The 22,676-nt window shown below is 55.3% G+C and overlaps 1 protein-coding gene across 1 annotated transcript in view; it reads right to left on the bottom strand.

The window, feature by feature from the left end:
* The window catches only part of nphs1 (NPHS1 adhesion molecule, nephrin), a 41,246-nt gene extending 26,452 nt beyond the window's left edge, over nt 1-14,794 (bottom strand). Inside the window, exons 1-10 of the mRNA XM_052045368.1 lie at nt 14,685-14,794; nt 13,432-13,629; nt 11,802-11,924; nt 10,950-11,081; nt 8,287-8,368; nt 7,786-7,889; nt 4,801-4,922; nt 2,194-2,365; nt 1,489-1,646; nt 1,260-1,398 (exon numbers count right to left, since the gene is read on the bottom strand). Coding sequence (XP_051901328.1) covers nt 1,260-1,398; nt 1,489-1,646; nt 2,194-2,365; nt 4,801-4,922; nt 7,786-7,889; nt 8,287-8,368; nt 10,950-11,081; nt 11,802-11,924; nt 13,432-13,629; nt 14,685-14,730 — 1,276 coding nt within the window. The 5' untranslated portion in view covers nt 14,731-14,794. The remainder of the gene's footprint in view (nt 1-1,259; nt 1,399-1,488; nt 1,647-2,193; nt 2,366-4,800; nt 4,923-7,785; nt 7,890-8,286; nt 8,369-10,949; nt 11,082-11,801; nt 11,925-13,431; nt 13,630-14,684) is intronic.
* Nucleotides 14,795-22,676: the final 7,882 nt, after the last annotated feature.

Below are 22,676 nucleotides of genomic sequence, written 5' to 3'. Positions count from 1 at the left end.
ATTTTATTGTTCTTTATGATTATCGATGCCATGATTGTTCTCCAGATCTCTTTGTATTACATGTACGAACATTGCTGTTATATATTAATCTGTATTAATTTGGAAACTAATAAAAACATTGAAAAAGAAAGAAAACCCGGAGCGGTGGGTCTGACACAAAACCCGGAGCAGTGGGTCTGACGCAAAACCCTGAGCAGGGGGTCTGACACAAAACCCAGAGCGGTGGGTCTGACACAAAACCCGGAGCAGTGGGTCTGACGCAAAACCCAGAGCGGTACGTCTGATGCAAAACCAGGCGCGGTGGGTCTGACACAAAACCCGGAGCGGTGGGTCTGACACAAAACCCTGAGCAGGGGGTCTGACGCAAAACCCGGAGCAGTGGGTCTGACACAAAACCCAGAGCGGTGCGTCTGACGCAAAACCCGGAGCGGTGGGTCTGACACAAAACCCGGAGCGGTGGGTCTGACGCAAAACCCGGAGCAGGGGGTCTGACACAAAACCCGGAGCAGGGGGTCTGACGCAAAACCTGGAGCGGTGGGTCTGACGCAAAACCCGGAGCGGTGCGTCTGACGCAAAACCCGGAGCGGTGGGTCTGACGCAAAACCCAGAGCCATAGGTCTGACACAGAACCCGGAGCTCAGGCTGGATCCACCTAGGGACGAGCCCTGGCACATCCCCCCAGGCTGGGACTTGGACTGAGGCCGAGGACCAAGACCTGACACCAAGAGTTCGGGGCCCGGAGGTCCTGATTCAAGAGCCCGGAACCTGCTGCCTTACGCAAGAGCCTGAGGCCTGATAACAGACCTCAAGGCGTGAGGTGACCACGAGGGATCAAGGTGCGGTGGGGGGGCCTAACGCAGGGCCCGAGGGCTGATGCCTGATACACAGCTCGAGCCCCGGGGCCTAAAGCAGAGCCCAGGGCATGGGGGCCGAAACACATGCCCAAACCTCAAGGATCGATTCAAAGCCCCGGCGTTTCTTTGGGCCCAAGGGAGACCCTGGCGCCTGAGGACTAACCCGAGGCACGAAGCTCTGGCTGGTTGCACCCAGGGTCCGGCCTTGGCACCCTCCCCCACCCACCCCCCAGGCCGGAGACCGAGGCCTGACGTAAAAAGGCCCGGCACCCCAAAACCTCGGGGCACCCTCAGGACGGACGGGGGGTGGGCGTGACCCCCTCTGACCTGCGCCTCGGATTCCCCCACCCCCCAAACACGGTCAACACCCCCCCCCCCACCCCGACCGCCTCACTGCCAACTCACAGAACACGGCGATGGGGACGCTGGCGCTGGTGGACACCACCACGGCCTGGTTCACCGCCTCGCACACCAGGCTGGTCCCGTCGAGAGAGCGTTGGGCCATAAAGTTGGCGCTGGAGGTCGTGATCCATCCAGAGGGGTCCTGTTGGGAGGGGAGGGAGGTCAAAGAGAGAGGGTGATGGGGTAGTGGGGGGGGGGGCGGTGAGGAGGGAGCGCTGCGGGACAAACTGACCTTTTCGTAGGTTTCCTTGGTTACATTTAACTCCACGCCAAAAGCCCACCAGCGGATATGCGCCGGGGGATTGCTGCTCGAGGTTTGGCAGGTCACTGAGACATTGCTGCCTTCCAGGACTTCAGTCAATCCGATGATCTCCACATGATCTGGGGGAACTGAGCAGAAACGGGAACGGGGTCAGTCCGGGACAGTGCTGACGTGTGTGTGTGTGTGTGTGTGTGTGTGTGTGTGTGTGTGTGTGTGTGTGTGAGTGTGTCTGTCTGTGTCTGTCTGTGTGTTTGTGTGTGAGTGTGTAAGTGTGAGTGTGAGTGAGTGTGTGAGTGTGAGTGTGGGTGTGAGTGTGTGTGAGTGTGTAAATGTGAGTGAGTGTGTGTGAGTGTGTGTCTGTCTGTGTCTATGTGAGTGAGTGTGTGTGTGTGTATGAGTGTGGGTGTGAGTGTGTAAGTGTGTGTGTGAGTGTGTGTGTGTAAGTGTGAGTGAGTGTGTGTGAGAGAGTGTGTAAGTGTGTGTGAGTGTGTGTGTGAGTGTGTGAGTGTGTGAGTGTGTAAGTGTGATTGTGTGAGTGTGAGTGTGTGTCTGTCTGTGTGAGTGTGTGTGTGAGAGTGTGTAAGTGTGTGTATGAGTGTGTGTGAGTGTGTGTGTGAGTGTGAGTGCGTGTGTGTGTGTGTGCACACGGGTGTGCCCCGCCGACCTTTCACTCACACACCACACGGAGAGTGACGTCCGTCCTCAGCGGCGCCGCTGTGACGTGGTTGGCTGCCTCACAGCCGAGTATGGCTCCGTTATCCTCGGGCGTGACCGGGTACAGCAGGACGCTCCGTACCGTGCCCTTCTGGCTCCCCGTTCCCCAGTTCCTGGAGAGAACCCCGTCTCCCTGAGGGAGGTGTACACAGCACAGATACATCGAGCATTGATACCCCAGGTACAGACGCATGGTACACAGAACATCGAACAGTACAGCACAGGAACAGGCCCTTCAGCCCACCGTGTCTGTGCTGAACGCGATACCGAATTAAACTAAATCCCTTCTGCCTGCACACGGTCCATCTCCCTCCATTCCCCGCATATCTAACAGCCTCGTAAACCCCTCTATCGTATCTGCCTCCACCCCCACCCCTGGCAGCACATTCCAGGCACCCACCGCGCTCTGTGTAAAAAAACTTGCCCCGCACATCTCCTCTGAACTTACCCCCTCTCACTTTAAATGCACGTCCTCTGATATTAGACATTTCAATCCTGGGGGAGAAAGATACCGGCTATCTGTGCCTCTCATAATCTTATAAACCTCTATCAGGTCTCCCCTCAGCCTCTGCCGCTCCAGAGAAAACAACCCAAGTTTGTCCGACCTCTCCTTATAGCTCATGCTCTCTAATCCAGGCAGCGTCCTGGTGAACCTCTCCCACACCCTCTCCGAAGCCTTACAGCTCGCACTAACGGCCACTTTCCCTCCCTCCCGATCCTGCTACCCGTCTCCCGGTGCGGATCGGGGGAAAACTGCGGACGCGGGAAGTCCGAACTCAAAGCAGGAGACGCCGGAAACGCTCGGCGGGTCAGGCAGCTTCTGCGGGGAGAGATGCACAGTGAAGGTTTCAGCTCGAAGGCCCTTTCCAGAATGGATTGTAGGTCACTCGTTCTCTCTGCCTGTGTGGGGATTGTCCTTTTGTACGATGTGTCAACAGTCTGCGATTTTTACTCTGTCCAGCAGTACAGCCCCAGCTGACGGATACATCCCACGGTCATCGAGTCCTACAGCACGGAAACACGGCCCAACTGGTCCCTGCCGACCAAGATTCCCATCCAAGCCAGTACCATCTGCCCGCATTTGGCCCGTATCCCTCTAAACCTTTCCCATCCGTGGACCTGTCCAAGTGCTTTTTAAATGTCCCTGCCTCACCCACTTCCTCTGGCAGCTCGTTCCACACACGGACCACCCTCTGGGTGAAGAAGTTGCCCCTCAGGTCCCTACTAAATCTCTCCGCCTCTCACCACAGTGGTGTAGCCGTCAGCATGACGCTATTACAGCGCCAGCGACCCGGGTTCAATTCCGGCCGCTGCCTGTAAGGAGTTTGTACGTTCTCCCCGCGGGTCTGCGCGGGTTTCCTCCGGGTGCTCCGGTTTCCTCCCACATTCCAGAGACGTACGGGTTAGGAAGTTGTGGGCGTGCTGTGTTGGCACCGGAAGCGTGGCCACACTTGCGGGCTGCCCCCAGAACACTCGACGCAAAAGATGCATCTCACTGCGTGTTTCGATGTACATGTGACTAATAAAGAAATCTTATCTCACCTTAAACCTGTGCCCTCTAGTTCTTGATTCCCCAACCCTGGGGGGAAACAGACTGTGCGCACTCACCCTATCGATGCCCCTCATGATTTTACACACCTCTATAAGGTCACCCCTCAGTCTCCTACGCTCCAAGGAATCAAGTCCCAGCCCGTCCACCCTCTCCCTATAACTCAGTCCCTCGAGTCCCGGCAACGTCCTCGTAAATCTCCCTCTGCGCTCTTTCCAGCTTCATGGGATCTTTCCTACAGCAGGCTGAGGCTCCCTCACCCTCCGATTGGCTATGACTCTAGCCCCTGTGATTGGCTGTAAGCCTCTCCCCTCTTGTGATAGGCTGTCTCTCCTTTTCCCTGGACGTCTAACCCCTGTGATTGGTTGCGACCCTCTTTCCCCCCCCCCCCGCCGGTGATTGACCACTCTATCCACTTGTGATTGGTTGTGTCTATTCCCCCCGCCCCCGTGATTGGCTGTGCCTCTCTCTCTCTCTCTCCCTGTGATTGGCTGTTGACTCCCTTCCCCCTATGATTGGCCGGGACGGTCTCCCTCACTGATTGGCCGGGACTTTCCACTCTGATTGGCAGTGAATCTCTCCCCTGTAATTGGTGTGACTCGTGTCCCCTGTGATTGGCTGTTATTCTCCCTCCTGGCCATTAGCGGTCACTCTATTCCCCCTGTGATTGGCTGCGTCTTTCTCTCCTGTGATTGGCTGAGGCTCACTCCCCCTCCAATTGTCTATGACTTACCCCCCCCCCCCGTGATTGGCTATGACTCTAGCTCCTGTGATTGGCTGTAACCCTCTCCCCTCTGTGATTGGCTGTCTCTCCCTTTCCCTGCACATCTAACCCCTGATTGGCTGCGACCCTCTCTCCCCCTGGTGGTTGACCGTGACTCTATCCCCTCTGAGTGGCTGCATCTCTCCCCATGTGATTGGCCGTGACTCTCTCTCTCTCGCAGTGATTGGCTGCAACTCCCTCTTCTGTAATTGGCTGTAACCCTCTCCCCCCACCTCTGTGATTGGCTGCCTCTCACCTTCAGCCACTGGAGGGTGGCCAATGGGTTGCCTCCTCCGGAGGTGCAGATCAGTTCAAGGGTCACTCCCGCGTTCACCGGCTGCCCATTGTAACCTTTGATCTTCGGCTTCTGCGGGGGAACTGGGGTCAAAGAGTGCACCGCAAGGTCAGAGTGTGGTGAAAAGGTCGTGGGTTGAACGAGAGAGGTTACAGGGTCAAGGTTGGAGGGCATGGAGGGAACGGGGGAGGTCGATGGTCAGAGGAGAACGGGGGGGGGGTCACAGGGTCAGGGTGGAATGGGGAGTCATAGTGGCATGGGAGGTCACGAGGTCAGAGGGGAAAGGGGAAGGGTTACCGGCTCACAGACCTGAATGAGATGGGGTCACGTCAGCAGGAAAAGGGGGAGGGTTGCAGGGTCACAGAGATGAAAGAGCGAGGTCACAAGGTCAGACGGTAAAGGGGAAGGGTCATGGGGTCATGGAGTTGAATGAGAGGTCACAGGGTCTCTGTCTCCCTCTCTCTCTCTATCACTATCACTCTCTCTATCTCTCTCTCTATCTCTCTATCTCTCTCTCCCTCCATCTCTCTCTCTCTATCTCTCTCTCTATCTCTCTATCTCTCTCTCCCTCCATCTCTCTCTCTCTAGCTCTCTCTCTCTCTATCTCTCTCTCTCTATCTCTCTCTCTATCTCTCTCTCCATCTCTCTCCATCTCTCTCCATCTCTCTCTCTCTAGCTCTCTCTCTCTATCTCTCTCTCTATCTCTCTATCTCTCTCTCTCTCCGTCTCTATCCATCTCTCTCTCTAGCTCTCTCTTTATCTCTCTCTCTCTCCATCTCTATCTCTCTCCTCTCTCTAGCTCTCTCTCTCTCTAGCTCCCTTTCTCTCCATCTCTCCCTCTCTCTCTCTCTCCCTCTCTCTATCACTCTCTCTATCACTCTCTCTATCACTCTCTCTCTCTCTCTCTCTCTCTCCCATCCCCACCCACTGGGGATCGTTTCTCCGGCGTTCCCGTGGGAGCTCGAGGGATAGGGTCGGGCGGAGAACAAGGGACAGACCTGGGGCGGGAGTCTTTCTCCCACTTTGGTCTCCATTCAGGATCTGTCGGAGTTCAGGAGACTCACGCGGTGAAGGACAGGTGTACAGAACCCCCGCAAAATTCACTCCCCCCTCACACAGAGCCACGCAGCACGGAGACAGGCCCTTCGGCCCAACCGGTCCCTGCCAACCAAGATTCCCATCCAAGCCGGTCCCATTTTCCCATGTTTGGCCCGTATCCCTCTGAACCTTTCCCATCCGTGGACCTGTTTCAAATGTTGATGTACCTGCCTCACCCACTTCCTCTGGCAGCTCGTTCCACACACGGACCACACTTAATGTAAAAAAGTTGCCCCCTCAGGTCCCTACTAAATCTTTCCCCTCTCACCTTAGACCTGTGCCCTCTAGTTCTTGATTCCCCAACCCTGGGGGAAACAGACTGTGTGCATTTACCCTATCGATGCCCCTCATGGTTTTATACACCTCTATAAGGTCACCCCTCAGTCTCCTACGCTCCAAGGAATCAAGTCCCAGCCTGTCCAACCTCTCCCTATAACTCAGTCCCTTGAGTCCCAGCAACATCCTTGTAAATCTCCCTCTGCACTCTTTTCAGTTTAGTAACATCTTTCCTACAGCAGGGCGACCAGAACTGAACACAATACTCCAAGTGCGGCCTCACCGACGTCCTGTACAACTGCAACGTAACCTCCCAATTCCTGTACTCAGTGCCCTGACCGATGAAGGCCAGCGTGCCGAACGCCTTCTTCACCGCCCTGTCTACCTGCGACGCCACTTTCAGGGAACCATGTACTTGTACTCCAAGGTCCCTCTGTCCTAACAACACACCCCAGGGCCCTGCCGCTCACTGGGAAAGTCCCAACCTTGATTTGACTTCCCAAAGTGCAAAACCTCGCACTTATCTGAATCAAACTCCAAATGTGACCAAAGATCTTATTTACTCAAGCACGTCCCTATGCTGACCACCTTCTGGGTGAAGAAGTTGCCCCTCAGGTTCCTATTAAATCTCTCCCCCTCTCACCTTAAACCTGTGCCCTCCAGTTCTTGATTCCCCAACCCTGGGGGAGAAAGACTGTGTGTATTCGACCTATCGATGACCCTCATGGTTTTATACACCACTATAAGGTCACCCCTCACGCTCCAATGAATAAAGTCCCAACCTGCTCAACCTCTCTCCGTAACTCAGTCCCTCGAGTCCCGGCAACATCCTCATAAATCTCCCTCCGCGCTCTTTCCAGCTTAATGGCATCTTTCCTACAGCAGGGTGACCAAAATTGAACACAATTCTCCAAGTGCGGCCTCACCGACATCCTGTACAACTGCAACATCACCTCCCAACTCCTGTCCTCAGTGCCCTGCCCGATGAAGGCCAGCGTGCCGAACGCCTGTGGGGGGGGGGGGGGTGGTGGGAGGGTCAGGTATCTTTCACTCGTGTCGCTCCAGTGAATTTTCGTTTCACTGACTGTCACGGTGTTAGAAACATAGAAACGTAGAAAACCTACAGCACTATACAGGCCCTTCGGCCCACAAAGCTGTGCCGAACATGTCCCTACCTTAGAAATGACTAGACTTACCCATAGCCCTCTATTTTACTCAGCTCCATGTAACTATCCAAAGGTCTCTTAAAAGACCCTATCGTATCCACCGTTGCCAGCAGCCCGTTCCCCGCACTCACCACTCTCAACCTGTGTCCTCTTGTGGCCACCATTTCAGCCCTGGGGAAAAGCCTCTGACTATCCACACAATCAATGCCTCCCATCATCTTATACACCTCTGTCAGGTCCCCCCTCATCCTCCGTCGCTCCAAGGAGAAAAGGCTGAGTTCCCTCAACCTGTTTTCATAAGGCATGCTCCCCAATCCAGGCAGCATCCTTGTAAATCTCTTCTGCACCATCGCTATGGCTTCTTGTGCCCCTGTGCGGTGTTGAACCTCAAACTGAAGGCACTCACACAGAACATTCATGGTGAAGTGTGTGATCCGCGGCTGATGGAGAGCCTGGTTCATCGCTGAACATGCCATTCGCTTGCCGTTATCGGAACTTTTTGCAGTAAATCTGCAGAGACAAGATACCCCCCCGTAAAAAGTGTTCCCCCTGCCCTGGGAGTGTGTGATGGGACGGTGTGGAGGGAGCTTCACCCTATGTCTGACCCCGGGAGTGTGTGACGGGACAGTGCGGAGGGAGCTTCACCCTGCGTCTGACCCCGGGAGCGTGTGATGGGACGGTGCGGGGGGAGCTTCACCTTGAGTCTGACCCTGGGAGTGAGTGACGGGACAGTGCGGAGGGAGCTTCACCCTGTGTCTGACCCCGGGAGTGTGTGACGGGACGGTGCGGAGGGAGCTTCACCCTGCATCTGACCCCGGGAGTGTGTGACGGGACGGTGCGGAGAGAGCTTCACCCTGTGTCTGACCCGTCCTCGATGGGACGGTGCCCTCTGTCAATCTCAACTCACCTGACAGTGGACACAGTACTGAAGACTTTCTCGTTGGAACCTTGCTTGACAACGACGTCAACCGCAGAAATATTTACCCCACCTGTGAGTAGCCAACAGCTCCAATCAGGCAAAATCAAAGCCCTGTGGTCGATGCCGTAAATGTGCTCCTTAAAGTCAAAATCTGGGGACTACCCTACTGTTTCGGCCACAGCGGAGAGAGAGAGAGGAATTTCACGGGTGCAATTCTGGTGACCATTCTATGGGAAGGATGTGATTGCGCAGAAGAACATTCACCAGCATGTTGGCTAGACTGGAGGGCTGTAGTTTTGGGGAAGGATTAGACAAGTTGGACTTGTTTCCCCGGAGCGTCGGGTGCTGAGGGGAGTAGATCCGATAGACGTCTATAAGAGATCTTTACATCGAAACACACAGTGAAATGCATCTCTTTGCATTGAGTGTTCTGGGGCAAAGACATTTTTAATGTTATTTCAACCGTATTGAATATTGATCTACAACCCCATCCTATCACTGCAATTTTTGGGTTACCATTGATGGATTCTGGCCATTTATCCGCTTCAGCTTGTCGTATGATTGCCTTTGTTACATTACTGGCCAAGAGATCCATCCTATTTAAATGGAAGGGCAGTCCCCAGTGGAGGTCCCTCTACGCGGGAGTCCTCCCGCTGTACATCGGGGACCTGGGGTGGAGGGTGTTGCACCGGGCCGTGCCGTGCAACCGTTTCCTGAGCCGGTTCACCGACACCCTGGCCGCCTGTCACTTCTGCGGCCGGGAGGAGATGGTGTACCGCGCATACGCGGAGTGCGAGAGGTTGCAGCCCCTCTTCGAGTATCTGCGGGGGCTGCTGCTTAAGTTCTGGCCACACCTCAGCCCGGCGCTGTCGGTTTACGGGCACCCGGTGCGGCGCGGAGAGGGGCGCGCGGAGGATCTCCTGGTGGGTCTTCCGCTGAGCCCGGCCAAGCTGGCCACCCAGGGGACGCGGCGGCGGCGGCGGGCAGCCGAGGGTACCGGCCGGTCGGCCTGCCTGCCTGCCCGTCTTCCGCACCCGCGCGCGGGTGTCTTTGGAACGGGAGCACGCGGTCTCCGCGGGCGCCCTGGCCGAGTCCCACGCTCGGTGGGCCCCTCAGGGGATCGTGTGTGTCGTAGACGACACCAATGTGATTTTGATATGAGGTATTGAGTGTTGCAGTGGGGGGCGTAGTGTTGCACGGGTATTAGTTTTGCCTAGTTTCTTTCTGTATTAGATGTGCTGTATTTGCTGTCGGGTGTTTTCTTATCACGCTTTTAGTGAATAAACGTTGATCCTTCACTTAAATTCAGAATCCATCGTTTCAATATTTCCTTACGATGTGAGCAGAACTTTTCTGAATCCCCTTCAATAACCTTTGAATACAGAGGAGCGGAGCTGACAACATAAGAATGCGGGTTCTTTTTAATCGAAGAAATATGTCCAGTTTTCTTTTTCTTTGAAGTTTTTGGTTTGCTTTTTTTAAAATTTTACCTACAGCGCGGTAACAGGCCCTTCCGGCCCAACGAGTCCGCGCCGCCCATTTTCAACCCCCGAATTAACCTACCCGTACATCGTTGGAATGTGGGAGGAAACCGGAGAGCCCGGGGGAAACCCACGCAGACACACACGGGGAGAACGTACAAGCTCCTTACGGACAGCGGCCGGAATCGAACCCGGGTCGCTGGCGCTGTAATGGTGTCGCGCTGACGGCTGCGCTGCCCCGCGACGGGAGGCAGAGCTGAGTCACAGACGAGAGGGAGGAGGGTTGAAAGTGAGAGGAAGGGTCCCAGGGGGTAGGTTTTGTTACCCAGAGAGGGGCGGATATCTGGAACGGGGCTTTCAGAGGAGGCGGTGGGGGTGGGGGGGGGGGAGGGATCAGATGCAGTCAGAGGTGCTTACACCGGCACTTAGACGCAGTTCAGAACGCGGTCCGAATGGGGGCGTGAGATTGGCGGAGAGGGGGAATGTGCTAGGCATGGATGCGATGGGCCAAATGGTCTCTCTTTCTTCCTCAGTATGCCCCCGCCCCGCTCTCCTCCTCTCTGCCTCTCTCTCACCCACCCCATCTCACGCTCTCCCTCTCTCTTTACCTCCCCGCTATCTCCCCCTTTCCCCTGCACCTTCCCTCTCCCTCTCTCTCTCCCCCCTCCCTCCCACCACACCCCATATCTCTCCCCCACCTCTCTCCCTCTCTCCCCCTCCCCTCTCTCTCTCCCCTCCCCTCTCTCTCTCCCCTTTCTCCCCCTCTCCTCCTCCCCTCTTTACCCCTCCGCCTCTCCCGTCTCGTTTCTTCTCCCGTCTCGTTTCTCCTCCCTCCCTCTCACCCCCCTCCCTCCCCCTCTCTCCCTCTCTCTCCTCTCCCCTTCTCCCCCCCTTTTCCCCTCCCTCCCTCTCTCTCCTCTCCCCTTCTCCCCCCTTTCCCCTCCCTCCCTCTCTCCCTCCCCAACTCCTCCCCCCTCCCCTTCCCTCTCCCCCCCTCCCCATCTCTCCCCCTCTCTACCCCCGCTTTTCCCCTCTCCCTCTCTTTCTCTCCCCTTCTCTCCCTTATCTCTCCCCCTCCTCCCCCACTCCCTGTCCCCTCCCTCTCCCTCCCCTCTCTACACCCTCCCCCCTCTCCCCCCTCCCTCTCTCTCCCCTCCCTCTCCCACTCACCCTTGCTGACGGTGACTCTGGACTCCGGTTTCGAGTCCTCTGCCTCACAGGTCAGTGAGTACTCCTCCCCAGCCACCCAGGTGGGGATGCGCCCTACGGCCAACTCCCAGAAACGCGGACCTCTTGGGGGAACTGCGGAGAGACGGTATAGGTTATCAGAAGAGACAGAGCCTGCGGGGTGATGCAAGAGTCCCAGAGGGCCAATTCCTCCCCCCATCCCAAATTCCCACTCGGACAACCCGTGGTTCCACAACTAATCAACATTTGAACTTGCAACGGGGCCATTAAGTGACTAACAGTTACACCGTTATTGTCATTGCAAGCTGCTGAAAAATATAATCCTGCCATTACCGGTGGACGGTGCTGCGGTTTCAAGCCCAAATCTTTTCCTGCAATGTTTGGACGCCCAGAAAATAAAAACATTTCAAAATAAAAATCTAAAATCAAAGCAGAAAATGCCAGAAACACTCAACAGGCCGGGCAGCGTGTGTGGAGAGAGAAACCGCTGAGAATTTTGGTTCGGAGGAAGGAGTGCTGACCCAAAGTGTTGACTGGTTTCTCCACCCACAGATGCTGACTGACCGGCTGGGTTTTTCCAACTTTTATGTTTTAATTTCTGCTCTGAAACATTTTATTTTCTCTCTGCAATGAAGTCAGCGGGAAGAATTGTAACGAGAAATTGTATACAACCTCACATGTATACAAGGGGTCAGTGTGTGTGTGTGTGTGTGTGTGTGTGTGTGTGTGTGTGCGTGCGTGCGTGTGTGCGTGTGCGTGTGCGTGTGCGTGTGCATGTCTGCGTGTGTGTGTGACCCTCCCTCACCTCCCCCACCCCCTTTCCTCAATACTCACCCAAGACGTGGAGCCAGGCCATCTGAGAGACAAGCCCCGGACTGGAATCCGACCGCCCCACCTGACAGAGGTACCTCCCCTCGTCCGACAGCCCCACCCTCGTGATCTGCAGGTTAAACACCCCTGGCCAGGGTCAGGGGGTCAGAGGTTAGAACAATTGAACCAGCTCCTACCCTGGGTGAAGTTACGATCTGGATGGCTTTATGGCCAAGTTTGCAGTCGATGCAGAGATAGGTGGAGGGGCAGGTCGGGTATTGGAATTGGTTTATTATTGTCACTCGTACCGAGGTCCAGTGAAAAACTTGTCTTACAAACCTATCGTACAGGTCAATTCATTACACAGTACAGTTACATTGGGTCAGTACTGAGTGCATTGATGTAGTACAGGTAAAAACAATAACAGTACAGAGTAAAGTGTCACAGCTACAGAGAAAGTGCAGTGCAATAAGGTGCAAGGTCACAACAAGGTAGATCGTGAGGTCAGAGTCCGTCTCATCGTATAAGGGAACTGTTCAATAGTCTTATCACAGTGGGGTAGAAGCTGTCGTTGAGCCTGGTGGTACGTGCCCTCAGGCTCCTGTATCTTCTACCCGATGGACGAGGAGAGAAGAGAGAATGACCCGGGTGAGTGGGGTCTTTGAATATTCCGGCTGCTTCACCAAGACAGCGAGAGGTATAGACAGAGTCCAAGGAGGGGAGGCTGGTGTCCGTGATGCGCTGGGCTGTATCCAGAGTTGTTGAGGAAGCAGGGAGTCTGCCGAAGGACTTGAACGGGTTGGGAGAATGGGCAAAGAAGTGGCCAATGGAATACAGCGTCGGGAAGTGTACGGTCATGCACTTTGGTAGAAGGAATAAAGGCGTCGACTACTTTCTAAACGGGGAGAGAATTCAGAAATCAGAGGTGCAGAGGGACTTGAGAGTCCTGGTGCAGGATTCCTCGAAGGTTAACTCGCAGGTTGAGTCGGTGATAAGGAAGGCAAATGCGATGTTGGTGTTCATTTCAAGAGGACTAGAATATAAAAGCGAGGACGTAACGCTGAGGCTTTATAAGGCCTTGGTCAGTCCGCATCTGGAACATTGTGAGCAGTTTTGGGCCCCGTATCTAAGGAAGGATGTGCCGGCGTTGGAGAGGGTCCAGAGGAGGTTCACAAGAACGATCCCAGGGATGAAAGGGTTAACGTACAAGGAGCATTTGACGGCTCTGGGCCTGTCCTCAATGGAGTTCAGAGGGGGGATCTCATTGAAACCTCCCGGGTACTGAAAGGCTTGGATAGAGCGGACGCGGAGAGGATCATCAGTGGGAGAGTCCAGGATCTGAGGGCACAGCTTTGGAATAAAGGGACGTCCCTTTAGAACTGAGACGAGGAGGAATTTCTTCAGCCAGAGGGCGGTGAATCTGTGGAATCTGTTGCCACAGACGGCTGTGGAGGCCCAGTCATTGGGTGTGTTTAAGGCAGAGGTTGATAGGTTCTGGATTGGTAAGGGGGGGGGGGGGGGTAGTTAAGCGTTACGGGGAGAATGGGATTGGGAAAAAAATCAGCCACAATTGAATGGCGGAGCAGACTCGATGGGCTGAATGGCCTCATTCTGCTCCTATATCTTGTGACAGGTTGCAATACACCCTCTTTACCTGTGGATCGGTCACCAGTCATACTGTAACGGGGAAATCCCGGGAGATTCTGATCTGGTCCCAGCAGCAGTCCGTCCTTTACCCACTGCACGGGACCTGAGGCCGCGTCGACCTCGCACTCCAGAAGGCTTGTCTCACCCGCGATCGACGTCCTGTTCATCGGTTCCTTCCTGAATGTCTGCCTCCACACAGCTCCTGCTGAGACCAATCAGATGAAGGGAACTCCGTGTCCGACCCCGGGAGTGTGTGGCGGGACGGTGTGGAGGGAGCTTCACCCTGTGTCTGACCCCGGGAGTGTGTGGCGGGACGGTGTGGAGGGAGCTTCACCCTGTGTCTGACCCCGGGAGTGTGTGGTGGGACGGTGTGGGGGGACCTTCACTCTGTGTCTGACCCCAGGAGTGTGTGACGGGACGGTGCGGCGGGATCTTCACCCTGTGTCTGACCCCGGGAGTGTGTGATGGGACGGTGTGGGGGGAGCTTCACTCTGTGTCTGACCCATGTTCGATGAGACTAGGTCCATGACATTGGTGAGGCCACAGTTGGAGCACAGTGTTCAGTTTTGGACACCCTGTTGCAGGAAAGATCCCATTAAGTTGGAAAGAGTGCATTTACGAGGATGTTGTCAGGACTGGAAGGGACTGAGTTATGGAGCGAGGTTGGGCAGGCAGGGACTTTATTCCTTGGAGCGTAGGAGAACGAGGGGTGACCTTATAAAGGTACATAAATGAGGGGCGTCGACAGGGTGAATGCGCACAGTCTTTTCCCCCAGGCTTGGGGAATCAAGAACCAGAGGGCACAGGTTTAAGGTGAGAGGGGGAAAGATTTAATAGGGACCTTGAGGGGGCAACTTCTTCACCTAGAGGGTGGTCTGTACGTGGAACGAGCTGCCAGAGGAAGTGGGTGAGGCAGGAACGTTAACAACGTTTAAAAGACACTCGGACAGGTCCACGGATGGGAAAGGTTCAGAGGGATACGGGCCAAACGCGGGCAAATGGGACTGGCTTGGATGGGAATCTTGGTCTGCAGGGACCGGTTGGGCCGAAGGGCCTGTCTCTGTGCTGTGTGACTCTGTTAAGGGGTCGGATTGTTCTGCTCAGGAGCTAGTACCAAGCCGTTGGACTGAATGACCAGGTTTTTGTGATTGGAGTGCCCTGCTATTCCGCTCCCACCCCCACCCGCACCCCCCCCCCCCCCCCCGGCCACGGGGTTGGCCGACTATCGGCGGGAGACGAGGCGGGATGTCGGAGACTCACCTCCGACCCACGCGAGCAGCAGCAGGGTCACGGGCCAGGCCTTCATCCTCGCAGCCCAGGTCAGAGTGCAGAGGTCAGGGAGCGCAAACCTCGGCGGATCTCCCGACGGAACGGCCGGAATCTGGGGAGCGAGAAGCTTCTGGGAAGTGAGTGTGTGTGTTTGAGTGTGAGAGGGTGTTTGAGTGTGTATGTCAGTGTGTGAGTGTGAGTGTGAGTGTGTGTGTCAGTGTGAGTGAGTGTGTGTGTGCGAGTGAGAGTGTGTGTGTGTGTGTGAGAGTGTGTGTGTGAGTGTGTGTGTGTGAGTGTGTGTGTGTGAGTGTGAGTGTGTGAGTGTGAGTGTGTGGTGTGAGTGTGTGAGTGTGAGTGTGAGTGAGTGTGTGTGTGAGTGTGTGTGAGTGTGTGTGTGAGTGTGTGTGAGTGTGAGTGTGTGTGTGAGTGTGTGTGAGTGAGTGTGTGTGAGTGTGAGTGTGTGTGTGTGAGTGTGAGTGTGTGTGAGTGTGTGTGTGTGAGTGTGTGTGAGTGTGAGTGTGTGTGTGTGAGTGTGAGTGTGAGTGTGATTGTGAGTGTGTGTGTGTGTGTGTGAGTGTGAGTGTGATTGTGAGTGTGTGTGTGAGTGTGTGAGTGTGAGTGTGAGTGAGTGTGTGTGTGAGTGTGTGTGAGTGTGTGTGTGAGTGTGTGTGAGTGTGTGTGTGAGTGTGAGTGTGAGTGAGTGTGTGTGAGTGTGAGTGTGTGTGTGTGAGTGTGAGTGTGTGTGTGAGTGTGTGTGTGTGAGTGTGTGTGAGTGTGAGTGTGTGTGTGTGAGTGTGAGTGTGAGTGTGATTGTGAGTGTGTGTGTGTGTGTGTGAGTGTGAGTGTGTGTGTGTGAGTGTGAGTGTGAGTGTGATTGTGAGTGTGTGTGTGTGTGTGTGTGTGAGTGTGAGTGTGAGTGTGAGTGTGTGTGTGTGTGAGTGTGTGTGTGTGCCAGTCCCCACACCACAGCCAGTTCTGAGCTCAGTTACAGCTGGTCCTGGTGCTGCCGGCCCCACAGATCCATTCGCTGTTAATTAAACCTCCTCCTCCTCCTCTCACCCGGAGAATTCCAACCATCTCCCTCCCTGCCCAGGCATGTCCAGCTCCCCCCACCCCCATCGCTGGGCTCCTTCACTGCCCTGCACCCCTCCTGCTGCCTCTCCGTACCCCTGGCTCACTCCCCACACCACCCCCCCAACTCAAACCCCAGCACCCTGTCCTGCACACATCTTGTTCTTGGTGTCAACGACTCACTGAACCCCCTCTCTCTCCGTCTCTCTCTTTCTCTTCTCTGTCTCTCTCTCTCTCTCTCCGTCTCTCTCTTTCTCTTCTCTGTCTCTCTCTGTCTCTCTCTCTCTTCTCTGTCTCTCTCTGTCTCTCTCTCTCTCTCTTTCTCTCTCTCTGTCTCTCTCTCTCCCCTCTTCCCGCTCAACCCTCTCTCCCACCCTCTCATTCTCTCCCCTCCCTCTTCATCCCCCCTCTCTCTCTCCCTCTTTCCCTCCACCACCTCTCCCCTCCCTCTCTTTCTGCCCCCAAATCTCTCCCCTCTCCCCCCCCCGCCACCTCTGCATGCCCCTCCTTCCCCCCTCCGTCCCCTTCCCCAAACCCTCCGACTCACCAGCCTGTTCCCACCGCTGGGGGACCTCTCGATCTGTCAGCCCACCCAGAGACACCCTCGTCCTCTGCACTAAGTCCTGCCCCTGCTGCCTCTCGGGAGGAGGCTCGTCTGACAGGAGCCAGCTGCTGCTCGGAAAATGTCACCCCCTCCCCGTTTCCCCCCCCCCCACCACCGTTGACAGGGAAACCATGAATACACGAGAGGCATTCAGCACGCGTCTGATATACTGTGGACCCAAGAGACAGATTCACGTCCCGGTGCAGTGAAAACACACATTCCTGGAGTGCGACCAAACGGGACCCGCTCGCCCGAGTGAGTGAAGCGCCAACAACCAGACTCTCAGAGTCACACAGCACAGAGACAGGCCCTTCGGCCCGACTGGTCCCTGCCGACCAAGGCTCCCATCCCAGCCAGTCCCATTTGCCTGCGTTTGGCCCGTATCCCTCTGAACCTTTCCCATCCCTGGACCTGTCCGAGTGTCTTTTAAACGTTGTTAATGTCCCTGCCTCACCCACTTCCTCTGGCAGCTCGTCCCACGTACGGACCACCCTCTGGGTGAAGAAGTTGCCCCTCGGGTCCCCCTCTCACCCTAAACCTGTGCCCTCTAGTTCTTGATTCCCCGATCTTGGGGGGAAAAGACTGTGCGCATTCACCCTATCGATGCCCCTCGTGGTTTTATACACCTCTATGTCACCCCTCACGCTCCAAGGAGTAAAGTCCCAACCTGCTCAACCTCTCTCCATAACTCAGTCCCTCGAGTCCCGGCAACGTCCTCGTAAATCTCCCTCTGCGCTCTTTCCAGCTTAATGGCATCTTTCCTACAGCAGGGCCACCAGAACTGAACACAATACTCCAAGTGCGGCCTCACCAGCGTCCTGTACAACTGCAACATAACCTCCCAACTCCTGTACTCACTGCCCTGACCGATGAAGACCAGCGTGCCGAACGCCTTCTTCACTGCCCTGTCTACCTGCGACGCCACTTTCAGGGAACCGTGTACCTGTACCCCTGGGTCCATCTGATCTACAGCACTCCCCGGGGCCCTGCCGTTCACTGGGAAAGTCCGATCTCACGTCCTCCCAAAGTGCAACACCTCGTACTGGTCCGGAGCGAATGCTGTCGGTCATTTTCTCGGCTGAGTTTCCCAGTTGACATCAGAAAGGGGAAGTCAGAGAGGTCACTTGCCAATCCTCATTGGTGGGTCAGAGGCCGAGTCTCCTGCACTCTCGGGAATAAAGTCCCAGCCTGTCCCGACCTCTCCCTATAGCTCAGTCCCGGCAACATGGCGTAGCAGCCGGCATAATCGAAGACCCCACCCACCTGGGACATTCTCCCTTCTCCCCTCTCCCATCAGGCAGAAGATACAGGAGCCTGAGGGCACATACCACCAGGCTCAAGGACAGCTTCTATCCAACTGTGATAAGACTATTGAACGGTTCCCTTATACGATGAGATGGACTCTGACCTCATGATCTCCCTTGTTGTGACCTCGCACCTTATTGCACTGCACTTTCTCTGTAGCTGTGACACTTTACTCTGTACTGTTATTGTTTTCACCTGTACTACATCAATGCACTCTGTACTGACCCAATGTAACTGCACTGTGTAATGAATTGATCTGTACGATCAGTTTGCAAGACAAGTTTTTCACTGTACCTCGGTACAAGTGACAATAATAAACCAATACCACTACATGCTTGTGAATCTCCCTCTGCGCTCTTTCCGCACTCGAGGAGCTCGACATTATCCGGGACAGACAGCCCTCTCCGTCGTCACCCCATCCCACCCCAAAACACACCCCCTCCCTCCACCACCAGCCCCAAAGCGAGCCCCGTCTACAGAACGCACTGCGGCCACTTGCCCGGGCTACTCCCGACAGCACCTCCCCAACCCTGCCCCCCAACTCTCCACCCCTCCCCGCAGAGGGACAAGAGCAGGGGGGTGGGGTGCAGGGGAACACCACCACCCACAGGTTCCCTCCCCCCCCTCTCCGAAATCGGACGTTACTTCGCCCTCGCCGGGTCTGAACCCCGGGACTCCCTCCCACCCTCCCCGACAGCACAGTGGGAGCCCCTTCCCCACACGGACTGCGGCGGTCCGAGGGGAGTGGCTCTCCCCCAACACCACCACACCCCCCCCCAACCTTCTGTCCCGGGGAGAGAGAGAGAGAGAGTTCCAGAGATTGCCCACCCTCGAGAAGGAAAAAGCTCTCCCCATCTGAATCAGAAGCAGAATCAGGAGCCGAGAGGTAATGTTGCAGCTATATAGGACCCTGGTCAGACCCCACTTGGAGCACTGTGCTCAGTTCTGGTCACCTCACTACAGGAAGGATGTGGAAGCCACAGAAAGGGTGCAGAGGAGATTTACAAGGATGCTGCCTGGATTGGGGAGCACGTCTTATGAGAACAGGTTGAGGGAACTCGGCCTTTTCTCCTTAGAGCGACCGAGGATGAGGGGGGACCTGACAGAGGTGTATAAGATGATGAGGGGCATTGATCGTGTGGATAGTCAGAGGCTTTTCCCCAGGGCTGAAATGGTGGCCACAAGAGGACACAGGTTTAAGGTGCTGGGGAGCAGGTACAGAGGAGATGTCAGGGGTAAGTTTTTTAACTCAGAGAGCGGTGGGTGCGTAGAATGGGCTGCCGGCAACGGTGGTGGAGGCGGATACGATAGGGTCTTTTAAGAGACTATTGGATAGGTACATGGAGCTTAGAAAAATAGAGGGCTATGGATAAGCCTAGTAATTTCTAAGGTAGGGACATGTTCGGCACAGCTTTGTGGGCCGAAGGGCCTGAATTGAGCTGTAGGTTTTCTATGTCTCTAATCCGGTCTATTATCACTGACGTATGTCGTGAAATGTGTTGTTTTGTGGCAGCAGTACAGTGCAGGGCATAAGAATTACTCTTAGTTACCAAAATAACTAAATAGTTCAGAAAAGGAATAACGAGGGAGTGTTCATGGGTTCGTGGACCATTCAGGAATCTGACAGCGGAGGGGGAGAAGCTGTTCCTGAATCGTTGAGTGTGGGTCTTCAGGCTCTTGTACCTCCTCCCCGATGGTAGTAACGAGAAGAGGGCACGTCCCGGGTGGTGAGGGTCCTCAGCGACGGATGCCGCCTTCTTGAGGCACCGCCTCTTGAAGGTGCCCTCGGTGGCGGGGAGGGTTGTGCCCGTGACGGAGCTGGGCTGAGTCTACAACCCTCTGAAGCCTCTTTTGATCCTGCGCGTTGGAGCCTCCGTACCGGGCGGTGATGCAGCCAGTCAGAACGCTCTCCGCCGTACATCGGTAGAAATTTGCAAGGGTCTTTGGTGACGTCACGAATCTCCTCAAACTCCTAACGAAGTAGAGCCCCTGGCGTGCCTTCTCCGTGATTGCATCAATGTGTTGGGCCCCAGATAGATCCTCGGACACGTTGACGCCCGTGAACTTGAAGCTGCTCACCCTGTCCACCACTGACCCCTCAGTGAGGACAGGTGTGTGTTCTCCGTCCCAAATACCCGACCCCTTAATCTGAGACCCCTGTTCCTGGACCCCTCACCCAGGGAGAACTCCCTCCTGTAAGAATTCTGTAAGCTTCAATGAGATCTCCTCCCGTTCCTCTAAACTCCAGAGAACACCGTCCCCGTCGACACAGTCTCTCCTCTCAAGGCAGGCCTGCCGTCCCTGGATCCTGTCTGGTGAATATTGACCACATTCTCTCGGTGGTCAGTGCGGCCTTGTGTGGGTGAGGAGACCGGAGCTGTCTGTCGATACGTTCTGGAACATTCTACATCCCTGTCCATCACACAGCCAGTGTTGGTAAACTCAATGAGCTCTTTCTGCTGTCTCTCTCTCTCTCTCTCTCTCACACCTCACACATACACTCTCCTTCACACACCTCTCTCACACACACACACACACACATCCTTCAGCGGAAAGAAAGCTAGACTTTCTGGGGAAAGTGTGAGAGGGAGAGAAAGGAGGGGTGTGGAAGAGGGGAAGGGAGAGAGAGTGAGAGAGAGAGAAGAAGAAGAGAGACAGGGCAGGAGAGGCAGGGTGTGAAAAAATGGGAGAGAGCGGAGAGAGTGTGAGGTGAATGAGTAGAGGAAGGGGAGAGAGTGTGAGAGAGAGAAAGGGGAGAGAGTGTGAGAGAGGAAGGGGAGAGAGAGTGAGAGAAAGGGGAGAGAGAGAGTGTGAGAGAGGAAGGGGAGAGAGAGTGTGAGAGAGGAAGGGGAGAGAGAGAGTAGTCAGGGAGAGAGAGACTGAGGGGGGCGAGAGCGAGCTGGGAAGACTGTGCGAGAGGGAGAGTGTGAGAGGGAGGGAGGCAGAGGGGATAGGTGGGGGAAGGAGAGAGAGTGTATGAGTGTGTGTGTGAGTGTGTGTGTGTGTGCGAGAGAAACGGAAGGGGAGGAGAGTGAGAGAGACAGATCTAAGTGGAGATTTCAGCAAACCCTTACAATCTGTCCTCTGCTGATCAAGAATTAATCCCAAATTAATCCCCACCAGAGCTGGAGAGGGGGTGTAGGGCGACAGTGGATTTTGGAAGTCGGCGGCTCTCTGCGTGGGAGGTGCTGGAGACAAAAACCTCTCCCCACACTGAAACCACCCCACCCTCTCCTGACAAGGTAAACTAGTCATTCGAAGAGAGAAAAGTCACTGGTCTTTATTACCAGGACACTGGTGAAACTGAGCCTGGAATATTGCGTACGGGTCCAGGTCTCCCTACCTTAGGAGGTAACACTCCCACAGACTTCTACAGATGTCCCATTGGAAGTGTCCTGACCAGTCTGGGACGGTGATTCCAACTCGCAGGCACGTAAGAAGCTGCAGAGAGCCGTGGACTCAGCCCCAATACATCACAGGCACATCCCTCCCCACCATCGGTGGTATCTACAGGAGGTGCTGCCTCAAGAAGGCAACGTCCGTCGTCAAAGATCCCCCCACCATCCGGGCCGTGCCATCTTCTCGCAGCCCCCATCGGGCAGGAGGTGCAGAAGCCTGAAGTCCCCACACCACCAGGTTCAGGAACAGCGACTTCCCTTCAACCATTCGGTTCTTGAACCGACCGGCACAACCCTAATCACTGCCTCAGTACAGCAACACTGGGACCACTTTGCACTGCAGTGGACTTTTTTTGTTCTAAGTGTGTCCTTTCTTGTGTTTTTCTTGTGAATGTTGTTTTTCATTGCACCCGTGCACACACGGACTCGTGCATCTGACAGTAAACTCGACTTTGACTACCTAAGGGAAGGCAAATGTGTGCAACACTCTGGAGTAACTCAGCGGGTCAGGCAGCGTCTGTGGAGGGAGACAGAGAGGCGACGTTTCGGGTTGACACCCTTTCTTCGGACTGAAAGAGAGAGGAGAGAGGAGGGGTGTAGCTGATATGACCTGCTGATGTGACCCTGCAGTCTTTTACTCACAGGTACAGACACACACACACGCAGGTGTGTGTGTGTGTGTGTGTGTGCGCGCGCGTGTGCGTGCACGCGCATGCACAAGGGGAGCAGTGATGTGTGAACCACCTCCTCGAGGTGATCGTTGGCAGATGGAGGGGTTAGCCCTGACCCAATGCTGCCAGCTCCGCGGGAGGATAATTGCTGATTATATTTCTGCCTCTTTGCCTTGATCTGAAGCGTTACCATCAGCAATAATCTCCAGATGAATTCCTGTCAGGACAAGAATGTCTCGTGTCGCACGCAGAACACAGGCAGTGAACAGGGATTAGTGACAGCTGAGAAAATGGGCTTTAAACCGTGTATCGAGCCCAGGGACAGGACCCACACACGCACAGACCCTCACTGGGGGACGGGTCACACACGCACAGACCCTCACTGGGGGACGGGTCCCACACACGCACAGACCCTCACTGGGGGACGGGACCCACACACGCACAGACCCTCACTGGGGGACGGGTCCCACACACACACACACACACACACACACACACACACACACACACACACACACACACACACACACTGACCCTCACTGGGGGACGGGTCACACACACACACACACACACATGCACACAGAGACAGACATGCACACATTCACACACACACACTCAGACACACAAGCTCACACACACCCACACACGCATACAGAGACAGACATTCACACACACACACACACACAGACATGCACACTCACACACACGTATACAGAGACAGATATGCACACACACACACGCTGACCCTCACTGGGGGACGGGTCACTCACACACACACACACACACACACACACACACACACACACACACACACACACACTGACTGTCACTGGGGGACGGGACACACACACACACTTTGCATCTATCCCTCTCTCCCCTTCCTTTGATCTCTCTCCCCCCTCGGCCCCTCTCCCTCTTTCTCTCTCTCTTCCCA

This window comes from Pristis pectinata, chromosome 39 (assembly GCF_009764475.1).
Source record: "Pristis pectinata isolate sPriPec2 chromosome 39, sPriPec2.1.pri, whole genome shotgun sequence".
NCBI classification, from domain to species: Eukaryota; Metazoa; Chordata; class Chondrichthyes; order Rhinopristiformes; family Pristidae; genus Pristis; species Pristis pectinata.
This window is presented reverse-complemented; position numbering and strand designations above follow the sequence as displayed.